General features: G+C 34.8%; 1 protein-coding gene across 3 annotated transcripts in view; it reads right to left on the bottom strand.

Moving 5' to 3' along the window:
* The window catches only part of LOC133620308 (uncharacterized protein C7orf57 homolog), a 72,220-nt gene extending 53,646 nt beyond the window's left edge, over window positions 1-18,574 (bottom strand). For all 3 annotated transcript variants that reach the window (XM_061981698.2, XM_061981700.2, XM_061981699.2), the window contains exons 1-5: window positions 18,319-18,574; window positions 18,108-18,154; window positions 17,660-17,824; window positions 11,060-11,144; window positions 10,741-10,855 (exon numbers count right to left, since the gene is read on the bottom strand). In XM_061981698.2, coding sequence (XP_061837682.1) covers window positions 10,741-10,855; window positions 11,060-11,144; window positions 17,660-17,824; window positions 18,108-18,154; window positions 18,319-18,329 — 423 coding nt within the window. In that variant the 5' untranslated portion in view covers window positions 18,330-18,574. The remainder of the gene's footprint in view (window positions 1-10,740; window positions 10,856-11,059; window positions 11,145-17,659; window positions 17,825-18,107; window positions 18,155-18,318) is intronic.
* Window positions 18,575-18,837: the final 263 nt, after the last annotated feature.

Genomic DNA, 18,837 nt, shown 5'->3' with positions numbered 1-18,837 from the left:
CAACTTACAGTATGATGTAGAAACTTACAGTATGATGTATAAAACTTACAGTATGATGTATAAACTTACAGTATGTGGTAGAAACTTACAGTATGATGTAGAAAATTACAGTATGATGTAAAAACTTAGAGTATGAATGTAGACACTTACAGTACAAACATAGAAACTTACAGTATGGATGCAAAAACTTACAGTATGATGTATAAACTTACAGTATGGATGTAGAATCTTACAATATGATGTAGAAACTTACAGTATGGATGTAGAAACTTACAGTATAGATCTAGAAACTTACAGTATGATGTAGAAACCTACAGTATGATGTAGAAACTTACAGTATGGATGTAGAAACTTACAGTATGATGTAGAATTTTAAGAGTTTGGATTTAGAAACTTACAGTAAGATGTATAAAACTTAGTGTGATGTAGAAACCTACAGTATGATGTAGAAACTTACAGTATGGTGGTAGAAACCTACAGTATGATGTAGAAACTTACAGTATGGTGGTAGAAACCTACAGTATGATGTAGAAACTCACAGTATGGTGGTAAAAACTTACAGTATGGATGTAGAAACTTACAGTATGTTTCAAAAACTTACAGTATAATGTATAAACTTACAGTATGGTGGTATAAACTTACAGTATGATGTATACAACTTACAGTATGATGTAGAAACTTTCAGTGTGATGTATAAAACTTACAGTATGATGTAGAAACTTAACAGTATAGATGTAGAATCTTACAGTATGCTGTAGAAACTTACAGTATGATGTATAAAACATAGTGTGATGTAGAAACCTACAGTATGATGTAGAAACTTACAATATGGATGTAGAAACTTACAGTATGATGTAGAAACCTACAGTATGGATGTAGAAACTTACAGTATGATGTAGAAACTTAAGAGTTTGGATGTAGAAACTTGCAGTAAGATGTATAAAAATTAGTGTGATGTAAAAACCTTCAGTATGATGTAGAAACTTACAGTATGGTGGTAGAAACTTACAGTATGGATGTAAAAACTTACAGTATGGATGTAGAAACTTACAGTATGTTTTAGAAACTTAGAGTATAATGTAGTGAAGTGAATTACATTTATTGTAGCGCTTTTTCTCAAGTGACTCAAAGCGCTTTACATTGTGAAACCCAATATCTAAGTTACATTTAAACCAGTGTGGGTGGCACTGGGAGCAGGTGGGTAAAGTGTCTTGCCCAAGGACACAACGGCAGTGACTAGGATGGCGGAAGCGGGGATCAAACCTGCAACCCTCAAGTTGCTGGCACGGCCGCTCTACCAACCGAGCTATACCGCCCCATGTAGAAACTTTGACAACTCCAGATGTTGTCAAAGTTGCAATATAGTCCAAAATCACAACTCCAGATGTTGTCAAATTTGCAATATAGTCCAAAATCACAACTCCAGATGTCAAATTTGCAATATATTCCAAAATCACAACTCCAGATGTTGTCAAATTTGCAATATAGTCCAAAATCACAACTCCAGATGTTGTCAAATTTGCAAAACAGTCCAAAATCACAACTCCAGATGTCCAATTTGCAATGTAGTCCAAAATCACAACTCCAGATGTTGTCAAATTTGCAATAGTCTAAAATCACAACTCCAGATGTTGTCAAATTTGCAATATAGTCCAAAATCACAACTCCAGATGTTGTCGTGTTTGCAATGTCGTCCGAAATCACTAAAGTCTGAGTGTCCACAGTTCTGCCCACATTTTCCAATCATTTGTGGCAAATTTAGAGTACTTTGAACATCTGCCAGCATCTTCCAATTTGTGGATAGACCAGAGCAAGGCTTACTCCAGTCATGGTTCCCAATAGGTATATATCATCAAGGTCCTGGACAGACAGGGCCGCCAGGCACTCTTCTCCCTAGAGTCCATCATGTGTACAGCAACAACCCTTCTGTCAAAACAGGCAGGTTCCCTTCAACCCCAGACCTTGTCAATTTTGTTGAGAGGTGAGTTGATCAATTCCATTGTTTGGATGTTAGAGAGTCGTGCAAAAAGAGGCAAGAAGAAAGTTAGGAGAGGCAAAAACAAAGAAGGAAGCAGGAGAGACAAGGGAGAAGGAACAGGGACTGTCCGCCAGTGAGTATGAAAACATATACTGTATATATATATACATATATATATATACACACATATATATATATATATACACACATATATATATATACACACACACACATATATATATATATATATATATATATATATATATATATATATATATATATATATATATATATATATATATATATATATATATATATATATATATATATATATATATATATATATATATATATATATATATATATACACACATATACAGGACTGTCTCAGAAAATTAGAGTATTGTGATAAAGTCCTTTATTTTCTGTAATGCAACTAAAAACATGAACATTTTTAATATTGCTGATTATGGCATACAGCTTAAGAAAACTCAAAAATGCTATCTCAAAAAATTTGAACATTTCCTCAGACCAAGTAAAAAAAAAAAGATTTATAACAGCAAAACAAAATCAAACATTTGAAAAAGTCAATTATTGCACTCAGTACTTGGTTGGGAAACCTTTTGCATGGATTACTGCATCAATGTGGTGTGGCATGGAGGCAATCAGCCTGTGGCATTGCTGAGGTGTTATGGATGCCCAGGATGCTTCAATAGCGGCCTTTAGCTTATTTGCATTATTGGGTCTGGTGTCTTTCAGCTTCTTCTTCACAATACCCCACAACTTCTCTATGGGGTTCAGGTCAGGGGAGTTGGCAGGCCAATCGAGGACAGTACACCAGTTACTGGTGGTATTGGCACTGTGGGCAGGTGCCAGATCATGCTGGAAAATGAAATCATCATCTCCATAGAGATTTTCAACAGATGGAAGCATGTAGTGCTCTAAAATCTCTTGGTACACAGCTGAATTTGTGGGGTATTGTGAAGAAGAAGCTGAAAGACAACAGACCCAATAATGCAAATGAGCTGAAGGCCGCTATTGAAGCATCCTAGGCATCCATAATCTCAGCAATGTCACAGGCTGATTGCCTCCATGCCACATTGATGCAGTAATCCGGGCAAAAGGATTCCCAACCAAGTACTGAGTGCATTAATTGACATTTTCAAATGTTTGATTTTGTTTTGCTGTTATAAATCTTTTTTTTTTTTACTTGGTCTGAGGAAATATTCTAATTTTTTGAGAAAGGATTTTTGAGTTTTCTTAAGCTGTATGCCATAATCAGCAATATTAAAATAATAAAAGGCTTGCAATATTTCAGTTGATTTGTAATGAATCCAGAATGTATGACATTTTCATGTTTTTAGTTGCATTACAGAAAATAAAGGACTTTATCACAATATTCTAATTTTCTGAGACAGTCCTGTATATATATTCCAGCTAAACTCTCTGGGACCGCCTTCAGCACCCAGTCATGGCATCAATGATAGCAGCCGTTTTCTGAGGTCTGTCTGTAAGCAGCTGCTGAAGGGATCTATGGACATGTACTGGACTTGGGGGGCCATGAAAGACTGCTTGCATCATGTTGGAGCAGGTCATCCTGCACCGCAGCCACACACTTTTACGCTTGTCCAAGCTCTCACACTCTCCTCCAGCACACCTGCTCCAACATCTTCCTGACTCTGTCCCTGCCTTTGAGTTGCTGATAAGGGTCTTCAGGAGGTAGCCCAGGTCTGCTCCCCTCCGCCGTTCTGTTGCTGCTGCGCAGACTTTTACCAGCTCTCGCAAAACGGGAGATTTGTAATCAATGAAAGCACAAACACTTTGCCAATCAAGATAACGTCCTTCAATGCCTACAGGTGGATGTAGCTGTGACGCCATGGACTTGACTCGTAGAAAAGACAACAGTTTTGCCTCCATCCATTTTCTACCGCTTGTCCCTTTTTTGGCCTCGCGGAACCACAACTTGATTTTTCTATTTCTAGCCAGCGACAACATCACACACACATAATGATATCATCCCCTGCCCGTATCAGCTGCTATTTGACACATGTAGCTTCCCGGGATAAGCCTGTAATATGATTCTTTGATTTTGGACCTTCAGAATCTGCGATCCATCCATCCATTCATCCATCTTCTTCCGCTTATCCGAGGTCGGGTTGTGGGGGCAGCAGCCTAAGCAGGGAAGCCCAGACTTTCCTGTCCCCATCTACTTCGTCCAACTCTTCCCGGGGGATTCCGAGGCGTTCCCAGGCCAGCCGGGAGACACAGTTTTCCCAACGTGTCATGGGTGCCCTAAACACATCCCGAGGGAGGCGTTCGAGTGGCATCCTGACCAGATGCCCGAACCACCTCATCTGGCTCCTCTCGATGTGGAGGAGCAGTGGCTTTACTTTGAGATCCCCCCGGATGGCAGAGCTTCTCACCCTATCTCTAAGGGAGAGCCCCGCCACCCAGCGGAGGAAACTAATTTCGGCCGCTTGTACCCGTGATCTTGTCCTTTCGGTCATAACCCAAAGCTCATGGCCATAGGTGAGGATGGGAACGTAGATCGACAATTGAGAGCTTTGCCTTCCGGCTCAGCTCCTTCTTCACCACAACGGATCGATACAGCGTCCGCATTACTGAAGACGCCACACCGATCCGCCTGTCGATCTCACAATCCACTCTTCCCTCACTCGTGAACAATAATCCGAGGTACTTGAACTCCTCCACTTGGGGCAGGGTCTCCTACCCAACCCGGAGATGGCACTCCACCCTTTTCCGGGAGAGAACCATGGACTCGGACTTGGAGGTGCTGATTCCCATCCCAGTCGCTTCACACTCGACTGCGAATCTGCCATGTTCTCCTCAATTTGTGTGAAATCAGCTCTGAAACACTTTGACAAGTTGACTTCGCACATTAGAACCTTTCAAAGTGTAAAATACACAGACTATTTTATTTTGAAAGGAAACGTGATCATTTATGTTGTGTTTGTGCATGATTTCCTGTCCCACACGAGCAGATTTGAGCTAAATTGAGCTGACGTGTTTGGCTAATAGAGGAGCTGTGTTACGGCGCACGCGCATACTGCCATTCCCTCCGCTGCGGAAGCAGCAAGAAGCTCCGCAGAGAGCGCAGCCGGACACGCCCCCACACGCTCCGCTCAGACCGCAGCCACGCGCCTTCACAGCCGGAGGCAATCTGCAATCTGCGCACCTGGATCTGATGAGCCTCAGCCGTATATAGGCCCACGCAGCAGACGACCCAGCGCCGGAACCTAGTTCTCTGTTTACATTGTCTCCGTCGCCTTAGAGGTGCCTCACTTCTCTAGATTTCCCCCGGGACCCTGGCTGCCTTCCTCGATCCTCGACTTCCCTTGTTTTTGGACCCGGACTTCAGGACGTCTCTCTCCAGACCCCACAGACCTCTTTTGCCCAGCCCCTTTGGACTTGTTTGCCTCTACAACCAACACACACTTGCAACAACCTCTGGTTAATTCCTACACATAATCTGGCATGTACACACATAGTAGCATACACACTCCACTCAATCATCAAAAGGTCAATAAATCCTGTTGAGCGAGACTTCCTGTGTCATGCCGTCTCCTTCCCACTTGCCGTACATAACACTCTGCGTGTATTTGGCGCAGGGATGCGGTACGGCACCGGCATGGCGCCGCCGTGACCAAGGGTTTTGGTGGCAGTGGAAATCGACGCGTTGACTTGTATATGTATGTGTATGTAAGTATATATACATGCATATATACATGTCTGTTTATATATACTGTATGTGTGTGTGTATATAATGTGTGTATGTATATATATGAATGTGTATACAGTATGTACGTGTGTATATGTGTGTATGTGTATATTGAAGTTAAAGTTAAAGTAAGGTACTTTAACTTTATATATGAATGTGTATATGTACGCGTGTATATGTGTAAATGTATGTATATAAATGTATGTTGGTATACATATGTGTATATATATATATGTACATGTATATTGTATATATATATATATATATATTAATGTGTATCCATACATATATATATATATATATATACATGTGTTTATAAGTGTGGACAAATTGTGTTTTTTTAATTTTTGTAATTTTTGATTAAATCAATCATAAATTGTGTTAACGTGTGTATATGTGTATGTATAAGTGTGTGTATAAAAGTGTATATATACGTGTGTATATATATGTTAATGTATGTATATACAAACCCCGTTTCCATATGAGTTGGGAAATTGTGTTAGATGTAAATATAAACGGAATACAATGATTTGCAAATCATTTTCAACCCATATTCAGTTGAATATGCTACAAAGACAACATATTTGATGTTCAAACTGATCAACTTTTTTTTTGTTGCAAATAATCATTAACTTAAGAATTTGATGCCAGCAACACTTGACAAAGAAGTTGGGAAAGGTGGCAATAAATACTGATAAAGTTGAGGAATGCTCATCAAACACTTATTTGGAACATCCCACAGGTGTACAGGCTAATTGGGAACAGGTGGGTGCCATGATTGGGTATAAAAAGAGCTTCCCAAAAAATGCTCAGTCTTTCACAAGAAAGGATGGAGCGAGGTACACCCCTTTGTCCACAACTGCGTGAGCAAATAGTCACAGTTTAAGAACGTTTCTCAAAGTGCAATTGCAAGAAATTTAGGGATTTCGACATCTACGGTCCATATCATCATCAAAAGGTTCAGAGAATCTGGAGAAATCACTCCACGTAAGCGGCATGGCCGGAAACCAACATTGAATGACCGTGACCTTCGATCCCTCAGATGGCACTGTATCAAAAACCAACATCAATCTCTAAAGGATATCACCACATGGGCTCAGGAACACTTCAGAAAACCACTGTCACTAAATACAGTTTGTCGCTACATCTGTAAGTGCAAGTTAAAGCTCTACTATGCAAAACGAAAGCCATTTATCAACATCCAGAGACGCCGCCGGCTTCTCTGGGCCTGAGATCATCTAAGATGGACTGATGCAAAGTGGAAAAGTGTTCTGTGGTCTGTCTGACGAGTCCACATTTCAAATTGTTTTTGGAAATATTCGACATTGTGTCATCCGGACCCAAAGGGGAAGCGAACCATCCAGACTGTTATCGGCGCAAAGTTCAAAAGCCAGCATGTGTGATGGTATGGGGGTGCAATAGTGCCCAAGGCATGGGTAACTTACACATCTGTGAAGGCACCATTAATGCTGAAAGGTACATACAGGTTTTGGAACAACATATGCTGCTGTCTAAGCGCCGTCTTTTTCATGGACGCCCCCGCGTATTTCAGCAAGACAATGCCAAGCCACATTCAGCACGTGTTACAACAGCGTGGCTTCGTAAAAAAAGAGTGCGGGTACTTTCCTGGCTCGCCTGCAGTCCAGACCTGTCTCCCATCAAAAATGTGTGGCGCATTATGAAGCGTAAAATACGACAGCGGAGTCCCCGGACTGTTGAACGACTGAAGCTCTACATAAAACAAGAATGGGAAAGAATTCCACTTTCAAAGCTTCAACAATTAGTTTTCTCAGTTCCCAATCGTTTATTGAGTGTTGTTAAAAGAAAAGGTGATGTAACACAGTGGTGAACATGCCCTTTCCCAACTACTTTGGCACATGTTGCAGCCATGCAGCCATGAAATTCTAAGTTAATTATTATTTGCAAAAAAAAAATAAAGTTTATGAGTTTGAACATCAAATATCTTGTCTTTGTAATGCATTCAATTGAATATGGGTTGAAAAGGATTTGCAAATCATTGTATTCCGTTTATATTTACATCTAACACAATTTCCCAACTAATATGGAAACGGGGTTTGTAAATATATATATATATATATATATATATATATATATATATATATACATAATATATATATATTTATATATAAATAAAAATATAATATATATATATATAAACATAATATATATATATATATATATATATATATATATATATATATATATATATATATATATATATATATATATATGACATTCCTCAAATAAAGTTGTCAAAATATGGTCTTTGTCAACTTGATTAGAAATCAGAGTATGAGAGATGTATTGACCTTGTTTTATGACATTCCTCCAATAAAGTTGTCAGAGTATGGTCTTTGTCAAGTTAATTTAAAAGTGTGATTAGAAATCAGAGTATGAGAGATGTATTGACCTTGTTTTATGACATTCCTCCGATAAAGTTGTCAAAATAAGGCCTTAGTGAAGTTGATTAGAAATCAGTGTAGGTACTGATCTTGTTTTATGACATTCCTCAAATAAAGTTGTCAAAATAAGGTCTTAGTCAAGTTGATTAGAAATCAGAGCATGAGAGATGTATTGACCTTGTTTCATGGTATTCCTCCAATAAAGATGTCAACATATGGTCTTTATTAAGTTAATTTTAAAGTGTGATTAGAAATCAGAGTATGAGAGATGTATTGACCTGGTTTTATGACATTCCTCCAATAAAGTTGTTAAAAATAAGGCCTTAGTCAAGTTGATTAGAAATCAGAGTATGAGAGATGTATTGACCTGGTTTATGACATTCCTTCAATTAAGTTGTCAAAATATGGTCTTTGTTAAGTTAATTTAAAAGTGTGATTAGAAATCAGAGTATGTGTGAGAGATGTATTAACCTTGTTTATGACATTCCTCAAATAAAGTTGTCTAAATGTGGTCTTTATTAAGTAAATTTAAAAGTGTGATTAGAAATCAGAGTATGAGATATGTATTAACCTTGTTTTATGACATTCCTCCAATAAAGTTGTCAAAATAAGTTAAATTGATTAGAAATCAGAGTAGATACTGACCTTGTTGTATGACATCCCTACAATAAAGTTGTCAAAATAAGGCCTTAGTCAAGTTGATTAGAAATCAGAGAAGGTACTGACCTTGTTTTATGACATTCCTCCAATAAAGTTGTCAAAATAAGGCTTTAGTCAAGTTGATTAGAAATCAGAGTAGGTAGTGACCTTGTTTTATGACATTCTTTCAATAAAGTTGTCAAAATAAGACCTTAGTCAAGTTGATTAGAAATCAGAGAAGGTAATGACCTTGTTTTATGACATTCTTCCAATAAAGTTGTCAAAATAAGGCCTTAGTCAAGTTGATAAGAAATCAGAGTAGGCACTGACCTTGTTTTATGACATTCCTCCAATAAAGTTGTCAAAATAAGGCCTTAGTCAAGTTGATTAGAAATCGAGTAGGTACTGACCTTGTTTTATGACATTCTTTCAATAAAGTTGTCAAAATAAGGCTTTAGTCAAGTTGATTAGAAAATCAGAGAAGATACTGACCTTGTTTTTGTCACGTGGGGGTCGCATATTTATGCGGGATCGTTCCTCCGATGCAACACGGACACTCCGGACTAGTGATGGGTCCGGCAACACCGATGCATCGGCGCATGCGTCGAGCTCATAGAGCAAAACCCTGTGTTGGTGCGCGTACCGCTTTTAGAAAGTCACGTGACCGATCATGAGCTGTTTTGGTCACGTGACCGATACGCGAACTGTGTCGCACTCCCGCCTCCTCTGTGCCCTGTGAGCGGGTCTTTTCTACAGCCGGAGAAATAATAACTAAGAGAAATCGTCTAAAATTTAATACGTTGGAAAAACTGTTTTTTTTAAATAAAAATGTGCAAAAAAAAAAAAAAATTCCCAGTCCACAAGCATCCGCATTCACAACACGTTCTCTTAGATTTCCATGTTATGATACATGTTCACATTATTTATTGACTGTATCTAAAAAGATAAAAATATATTTTTATTTATATGAAGATATGAAATAATCCTAAATGAAATACAATGACTTGGTTTATATTATTGTATATACTAGGTCATAAAATCAGTGTCAGTTGAGTCGGTCCATAGGTTGCCTGTAGGGATTTTTAATGTCCAGCAGATGTCAGTATTTAGTGACACAGTATCTACACAGTATCAATACCGTTTTGCTATGTGTCGAAACGCTTCATGACGCCTCATCAACCCATCACTACTCCGGACGAAAGCGTGTAGGTAGGATTTGGTTTATTTAACTTAAATAGTAAATGGATACAAACAGACAAAAACAAAACAAAAGGAAAGCGTGCCGTTCGCACGAGAAGCTAAAACAAAAACTTACCGGAATCAGGAATCAAGACCAGGAATAAACAAACGTGACTGTTGCATACAGCAAACATGGAAGCCAGGACGAGTGAACAGAAAAGCAGGCTTAAATAGTGTCTCTTGATTAGACACAGGTGTGCTTCCCGAATAACAGAGGCAGGTGAAAATAATACGTAACCATGGTAACAAACTCAAACAAGGAAGTGCACAACCAGGAACTGAGGGAGTCCAAAACTAAAAGAACATAACTAAACTAAACATGATCCGGACCAGGGATCATGAGTTTTATGACATTCTTCCAATAAAGTTGTCAAAATAAGGCCTTAGTCAAGTTGATTAGAAATCAGAGTAGGTACTGACCTTGTTTTATGACATTCCTCCAATAAAGTTGTCAATATAAGGCCTTAGTCAAGTTGATTAGAAATCGAGTAGGTACTGACCTTGTTTTATGACATTCCTCCAATTGAGTTGTCAAAATAAGTCAAGTTGATTAGAAATCAGAGTAGGCACTGACCTTGTTTTATGACTTTCCTCCAATAAAGTTGTGAAAATAAGTCAAGTTGATTAGAAATCAGAGTAGGCACTGACCTTGTTTTATGACTTTCTTCCAATAAAGTTGTGAAAATATGTCAAGTTGATTAGAAATCAGAGTAGGCACTGACCTTGTCTGTGCTGCCGTCGTCTCGTTCCCAGGTGGACATGTTGTCAGTCCAGAAAGGAGGCAGGGATCTTTGTGAGGAACCTTCCTGACCTTTCTTCTCCTTGTTGCAGACCACACTGATGCAAAGTAGAAAATAAAAAGATTTATTTTAGTGCTTCTTCTACTGGACTCCTAACACCAACTTCCAGGACAACCAAGTCATCAAGATGTTGTCATGGCAACAAAAAGCTTGATTGGATGAATGCCATCCATGGCCCAGACTTGCAGGGACCTGCAGGCACGTCCACGGTGTCCTGGGTCTTAGATTGGGACAAAGGTACCTGAGATTTCCAAGAGCTTCTACTGGAGCATCCAGTAGCAGGTCTGTGGAGCATGACTTGTTGGTCTCATCGAAGTACAGAAGTCCTAAAAAGAATCATCTTCATCATAGAAAGTAGTAATAATACAACACATTAACACTTATATTCACATTTTTATTACATTGACATTTAGTAATATCATCATTTATATATTCATATACAATCATTTAGATGATATAATCTAATAATGTGTTGTCATTTTAGTAACATAAATGACCAATATGAGGTACTTTTACAAATATAATCTAGTAATATGCAGTAACTTTAATAATATACAGTAGTTGTATCAAAAAAATCTACATAGTAATATGCAGTAACTTTATTAATAGAAATTACTAATATGAGGTACTTTTACAAATATGATCTAGTAATATGGAGTAACTTTAATAATATACAGTAGTTTTATCAATAAAATCTACATAGTAATATGCAGTAACTTTAATAGTAAAAATTACTAGTATGTAGTACTTTTACAAATATAATGTAGTAATATGCAGTCACTTTAATAATATACAGTAGTTTTATCAATAAAATCTACATAGTAATATGCAGTAACTTTAATAATATACAGTAGTTTTATAAATAAAATGTACCTAGTAATATGCAGTATCTTCAATAATATACAGTAGTTTTATAAATAAAATCTACCTAGTAATATGCAGTAACTTTAATAATATACAGTAGTTTTATCAATAAAATCTACATTGTAATATGCAGTAACTTTATCAATATAAATTACTAATATGAGGTACTTTTACAAATATAATATAGTAATATGCAGTAACTTTAATAATATAAATGACTAATATGTAGTACTTTTACAAATATAATCTAGTAATATGCAGTAACTTTAATATTATATAGTAGTTTTATCAATAAAATCTACATAGCAATATGCAGTAACTTTATAATATACATTAGTAATATGAGGTACTTTTACAAATATAATCTAGTAATATGAAGTAACTTTATAACATAAATTACTAATATGAGGTACTTTTACAAATATAATCTAGTAATATGCAGTAACTTTATAATATAAATTACTAATATGTACTACTTTTACAAATATAATCTAGTAATATGCAGTAACTTTAATAATATACTATACAGTAGTTTTATCAATACAATCTACATAGTAATATGCAGTAACTTTAATAATATAAATTACTAATATGTAGTACTTTTACAAATATAATCTAGTAATATGCAGTGACTTTAATAGTATATAGTAGTTTTATAAATAATATCTACATAGTAATATGCAGTAACATTAATAATAAAAATTACTAATATGTAGTACTTTTACAAATATAATCTAGTAATATGCAGTAACTTTAATAATATACAGTAGTTTTATCAATAAAATCTACATAGTAATATGCAGTAACTTTATTAATATAAATTACAAATATGAGGTACTACTACAAATATAATCTAGTAATATGCAGTAACTATATAATATAAATTACCAATATGGAGTACTTTTACAAATATAATCTAGTAATATGCAGTAACTTTAATATCATACAGTAGTTTTATAAATAAAATCTACATAGTAATATGCAGTACCTTTATAATATAAATTACTAATATGAGGTACTTTTACAAATATAATCTAGTAATTTGCAGTAACTTTATAATATAAATTACTAATATGTAGTACTTTTACAAATATAATTTAGTAATATTCAGTAACTTTAATAATATACAGTACTTTTATCAATAAAATCTACATAGTAATATGCAGTAACTTTAACAATAAAAATTACTAATATGTAGTACTTTTACAAATATAATCTAGTAATATGCAGTAACTTTAACAATATACAGTAGTTTTATAAATAAAATCTACATGTAATATGCAGTAACTTTAACAATAAAAATTACTAATATTTAGTACTTTTACAAATATAATCTAGTAATATGCAGTAACTTTAATAATATACAGGAGTTTTATCAATAAAATCAACATAGTAATATGCAGTAACTTTATTAATATAAATTACTAATATGAGGTATTTTTCCAAATATAATCTAGTAATAGGCAGTAACTTTATAATATAAATTACTAATATGGAGTACTTTTACAAATATAATCTAGTAATATGCAGTAACTTTAATATTATACAGTAGTTTTATAAATACAATCTACATAGTAATATGCAGTAACTTTAATATTATACAGTAGTTTTATACATAAAATATACATAGTAATATGCAATAACTTTATAATATAAATTACTAATATGAGGTACTTTTACAAATATAATTGTCACCGCCTGCTGCGATCTTGTGGTTTGTGTTCAGTTTGCCTTTGTTGGTACAGCAGACCTGGCTCTTATTGTTTGTCTTCTTCCTAGAGTTCCTGTGTTTCCCTGTGGGCGGAGTTGTGAGACGTGCACAGCTCTGTCCAATCAGTCTTACACTATTTAAGCAGAACCTCTGCAGCTGGATGGCACTCGGCAATTCCACTCCTCTTGTATGAAGATTCCTATGCTGCTTGTATTTATGCTTCTTACCTTCTTGGCTATTTCCAGTGCCATCCAGCTTGGTATGTACTATGTTAGTTTGCACATCTTGCAACTCCGACCCAAGTTTAGTTAGCTTTGTATATTAGCTTTTGTTCTTTTTGTCACGGTGCTCTTTTTCGCAACGTCGCTTTTTGTTATCTTCTATTTTTGGATTATTGTTGTGAGTGCCTTTTTGTTTAGTAAAGAACTATTTACTCACATTCCATCTGCATCCTTGGGTTCCTCTGTTCTACTTTTAATTGAACTGTGATAATAATCTAGTAATATGCAGTAATTTTATAATATAAATTACTAATATGTAGTACTTTTACAAATATAATCTAGTAATATGCAGTAACTTTAATAATATACAGTAGTTTTATCAATAACATCTACATAGTAATATGCAGTAACTAATAATATAAATTACCAATATGTTCTACTTTTACAAATATAATCTAGTAACATGCAGTAACTTTAATAATATACAGTAGTTTTATCAATAAAATCTACATGTAATATGCAGTAACTTTAATAATAACAATTACTAATATGTAGTACTTTTACAAATATAATCTAGTAATATGCAGTAACTTTAATATACAGTAGTTTTATCAATAAAATCTACATAGTAATATGCAGTAACTTTAATAATATAAATTACCAATATGTAGTACTTTTACAAATATCTAGTAATATGCAGTAACTTTAGTAATATACAGTAGTTTTATCAATAAAATCTACATAGTAATATGCAGTAACTTTAATAATATAAATTACCAATATGTTGTACTTTTACAAATATTATCTAGTAATATGCAGTAACTTTAATAACATTCAGTAGTTTTATCAATAAAATCTACATGTAATATGCAGTAACTTTAATAATAACAATTACTAATATGTAGTACTTTTACAAATATAATCTAGTAATATGCAGAAACTTTAATAATATACAGTAGTTTTATAAATAAAATCTACATAGTAATATGCAGTAACTTTAATAAAATACAGTAGTTTTATGAATAAAATCTACATAGTAATATGCAGTAACTTTATTAAAATAAATTACTAATATGAGGTACTTTTACAAATATAATCTAGTAATATGCAGTAACTTTATAATATAAATTACTAATATGTAGTACTTTTACAAATATAATCTAGTAATATGCAGTAACTTTAATAATATACAGCAGTTTTATCAATAATATCTACATAGTAATATGCAGTAACTTTAATAATATAAATTACCAATATGTAGTACTTTTACAAATATAATCTAGTAATATGCAGTAACTTTAATAATATACAGTAGTTTTATCAATAAAATCTACATGTAATATGCAGTAACTTTAATAATAACAATTACTAATATGTAGTACTTTTACAAAAATAATCTAGTAATATGCAGAAACTTTAATAATATACAGTAGTTTTATAAATAATATCTACATAGTAATATGCAGTAACTTTAATAATATACAGTAGTTTTATCAATAATATCTACCCAGGGGTGCCCATTACATCGATCGCGAGCTACCGGTAGATCGTGGAGGGTGTGTCAGTCCATCGCCAACTAGGCATTGAAAAAATAGTCCTAAAATTAGCGATCAGAAATCTTCACTATGACGTCACTTTCGTCACTTGATTGACATTCACGGCACCCGAGCTCAGGCTGCTGCGAGCTCAGTGTGAAGGAAAAAAAGACCGTCTGGGAGGCGAGAAACAGTTTTTATTTCAACCATACCTTCTGTCAAAAGCCTATAGACTGACCACATAGTTCCTGTCTTCACAATAAAAGCACTGTTCTATCCTGCCTGCGCTAACAAAATAAGAGTCTCAGAAAGCTGGCGTGCACAAGCTCGAAAGCCACGGAGTTTGCCGCCAATGTATTTCTCGTAAAGTGTATAAAAAGGAGTATGGAAACTGGACAAATAAGATGGCAAAAAGCAACCACTTTCATGTGGTATTAGACAGAAAGGAGGACTTTTTTTTCTCCATTAAAAAATGTGGACGTTGTCAGCACTGCTGTCTGATTCCAATCAATGCAAGTCATCAGAATCAGGTAATACACCAATTTATATTCTTGTCTTCAGGAAAGAAAGGAATCTATATGTGTTGAACATGCTTGTCATTAAACACCTTTTAACTTGTTAACAAAAACGTCTCTTTCATAAATAAATAAATATAAATTAATATGAATGAGGTAGATCCCTTCGACTCGGTCATTTATTGTTTGACCAGTTTATGATATGTCTTATAATTATTTAATAATATGAATACCTTTGTGACCTCCTCCTTTCACCAGTTTATGATATATTTTATAATAATTATTGAATAATATAAATACCTTTGTGACCTCCTTGTTTCACTAGTTTATGATATATTTTATAATAATTATGGAATAATATTAATACCTTTGTGACCTCCTTGTTTCACCGGTTTATGATATATATTATAATAATAATTTAATAATATAATACTTTTGTGGTCTCATTGTTTCACCAGTTTGATACATTTTATAATAGTTATTAAATCATATGAATACCTTTGTGACCTCCTTGTTTCGCCAGTTTATAATACATTTTATAATCATTGAATAATATAATACCTTTGTGACCTCCTTGTTTCGCCAGTTTATGATGTATTTTATAATAATTATTGAATAACATAATAAATGTGTGACCTTCTTTCACCAGTTTATGATACATTTTATAATATTTATTAAATAATATAATACCTTTGTGACCTCCTTGTTTCGCCAGTTTATGATGTATTTTATAATAATTATTGAATAACATAATAAATGTGTGACCTTCTTTCACCAGTTTATGATACATTTTATAATATTTATTAAATAATATGAATACCTTTGTGACCTCCTTGTTTCGCCAGTTTATAATACAGTTTATGATTGAATAATATAATACCTTTGTGACCTCCTTGTTTTGCCAGTTTATGATATATTTTATAATAATTATTCAATAATATGAATACTTTTGTGACCTCCTTGTTCCACTAGTTTATTATATATTTTATGATAATTACTGAATAATATATTACCTTTGTGACCTCCTTGTTTCACCAGTTTATGATATATTTTATAATAATAACTTGGAGGTATGCGGTCAGCTTAGGCTTGACTCAGGGAAAAGGACGCCCCTGCCATGCATAGTAGTCCCATGAGAAGTCTGCTGCTCAACACCAAGCAGCAACTCATGATTAATTGGGGTTGACGAAAGCCCTGGGTCGATCTCCCTGTGGCTGGCCACCTCTGGAGAGGGCGTCTAGTGATAAGGTCGAAACGTCCAGTGACCCAGGGGCACACTACTGATGATGCGTCCAAATTGTAAAGCACCCATCCACCATTCCACCAGTCATCACCAAACACTCTCAAGTATGTGCCAGCACAAAGGAATTTACAACGTATCCTGTGTTTCGTAAACCAAACTAATAATATAATACCTTCGTGACCTTGTTTCACCAGTTTATGATATATTTTATAATAATGATTGAATAATATAATACCTTTGTGACTTCCTTGTTTCACCAGTTTGATATATTTTATAATATTTATTGAATAATATTATAGCTCTGTGACCTCCTTGTTTCATCAGTTTATGATATATTTTATAATAATTAATTAATAAAATAATACCTTTTTGACCTCCTTGTTTCACCAGTTTATGATATATTTTATAATAATTATTTAATAATATAATACCTTTGTGACCTCCTTGTTTCACCAATTTATGATGTATTTTATAATTATTGAATAATATGAATACCTTTGTGACCTCCTTGTTTCACCAGTTTGTTACATTTTATAGTAATGATTGAATAATATAATACCTTTGTGACCTCCTTGTTTCACCAGTTTATGATATATTTTATAACAATTATTTAATAATATGAATACCTATGTGACATCCTTGTTTCGCCAGTTTATATCTTTTATAATATTGATTTAATATAATACTTTTGTCACCTCCTTGTTTTGCCAGTTTATAATATATTTTATAATAATGATTGAATAATATAATACCTTTGTGACCTCCTTGTTTCGCCAGTTTGATATATTCTGAGTCGCTGTCAAGAACTCCAACTCTCTTGCCGATGTTCTTCTTGTCTTCACCTGTGCTGACGATGGGAGAAAGTCCTGGAATTTGGGAGATCTGACCTTTGACTCCTTGATGTGCCTTCTTTGCAGCTGAGACATTGGAAGACACACAAAAGTCACAAAGTGAAGAAGAAAACGCTTCGGTCAGCATCGCGAGCAAAGCAAGTGCTTTTTCCCACAGAGTTGAAACAGAGGAAAAGGTCCATGAAGGCAACACAAGCAGTATTTTGATAATTTCTTATGAACGATGCCGTTTTAAACTCCTGTGAACTTGTGTAAACTCTTGTGAACTTGTGTAAACTCTTGTGAACTTGTGTAAACTCTTGTGAACTTGTGTAAACTCTTGTGAACTTGTGTAAACTCTTGTACTTGCCGGACTTGGTGCTTGGAGAGCCGTTAGTCTTAGGATCTTTGGTGTTTCTGGCGGAGGAGAAGGGGAGAAGAGTCAACTTCCGGGTTGCTAGCTCGCTTAGCTTCACTTTAGCATCACTTTCCTCGAAAAAGTCAACATTTCGCCTTTTTTTGTGGCGCACAAACCGCCAACATTTGATCCGCAACAACTTGAATAAAGACACTTTTCTTACTTGGAGTTCATTTTGTTCGCGGAAAAAAGCTTATCCGGTGGACTTTGTTGTCTTCACGTTGCCTGGCAACACATTCAATGAAGTCCAAACAAGAATGAAAAAGCCAAATGTGTTTGCAATAAATGAGAGGAATAAATGTTGCTTTTTATGCGCTCCAGCGGACTGTTGGACGCTCGTTGACTTTAGTTGTAAAGAAAAGATCAAACATTTGATTTCTACTGCGTGCACGCACGTCGACACTCGTGTACGCGCGCGCACGTCGACACTCGTGTACGCGCACGCACGCACCAAGCACTGCTACGTCTCTCACATGCCTCAGTTATCATATATATTTAAATATGTGATGAGGTGTCGACTTGTCCAGAATGTACCCCGCCTTCCGCCCGATTGTAGCTGAGATAGGCTCCAGCGCCCCCGCGACCCCGAAGGGAATAAGCGGTAAAAAATGGATGGATGGATGGATGTGCTTATTACTTCAGTTATTACATATATATTATTTAATTAAATATGTGTGTTTAT

This window comes from Nerophis lumbriciformis, linkage group LG24 (genome assembly GCF_033978685.3).
Source record: "Nerophis lumbriciformis linkage group LG24, RoL_Nlum_v2.1, whole genome shotgun sequence".
Lineage (NCBI taxonomy): Eukaryota > Metazoa > Chordata > Actinopteri > Syngnathiformes > Syngnathidae > Nerophis > Nerophis lumbriciformis.
This window is presented reverse-complemented; position numbering and strand designations above follow the sequence as displayed.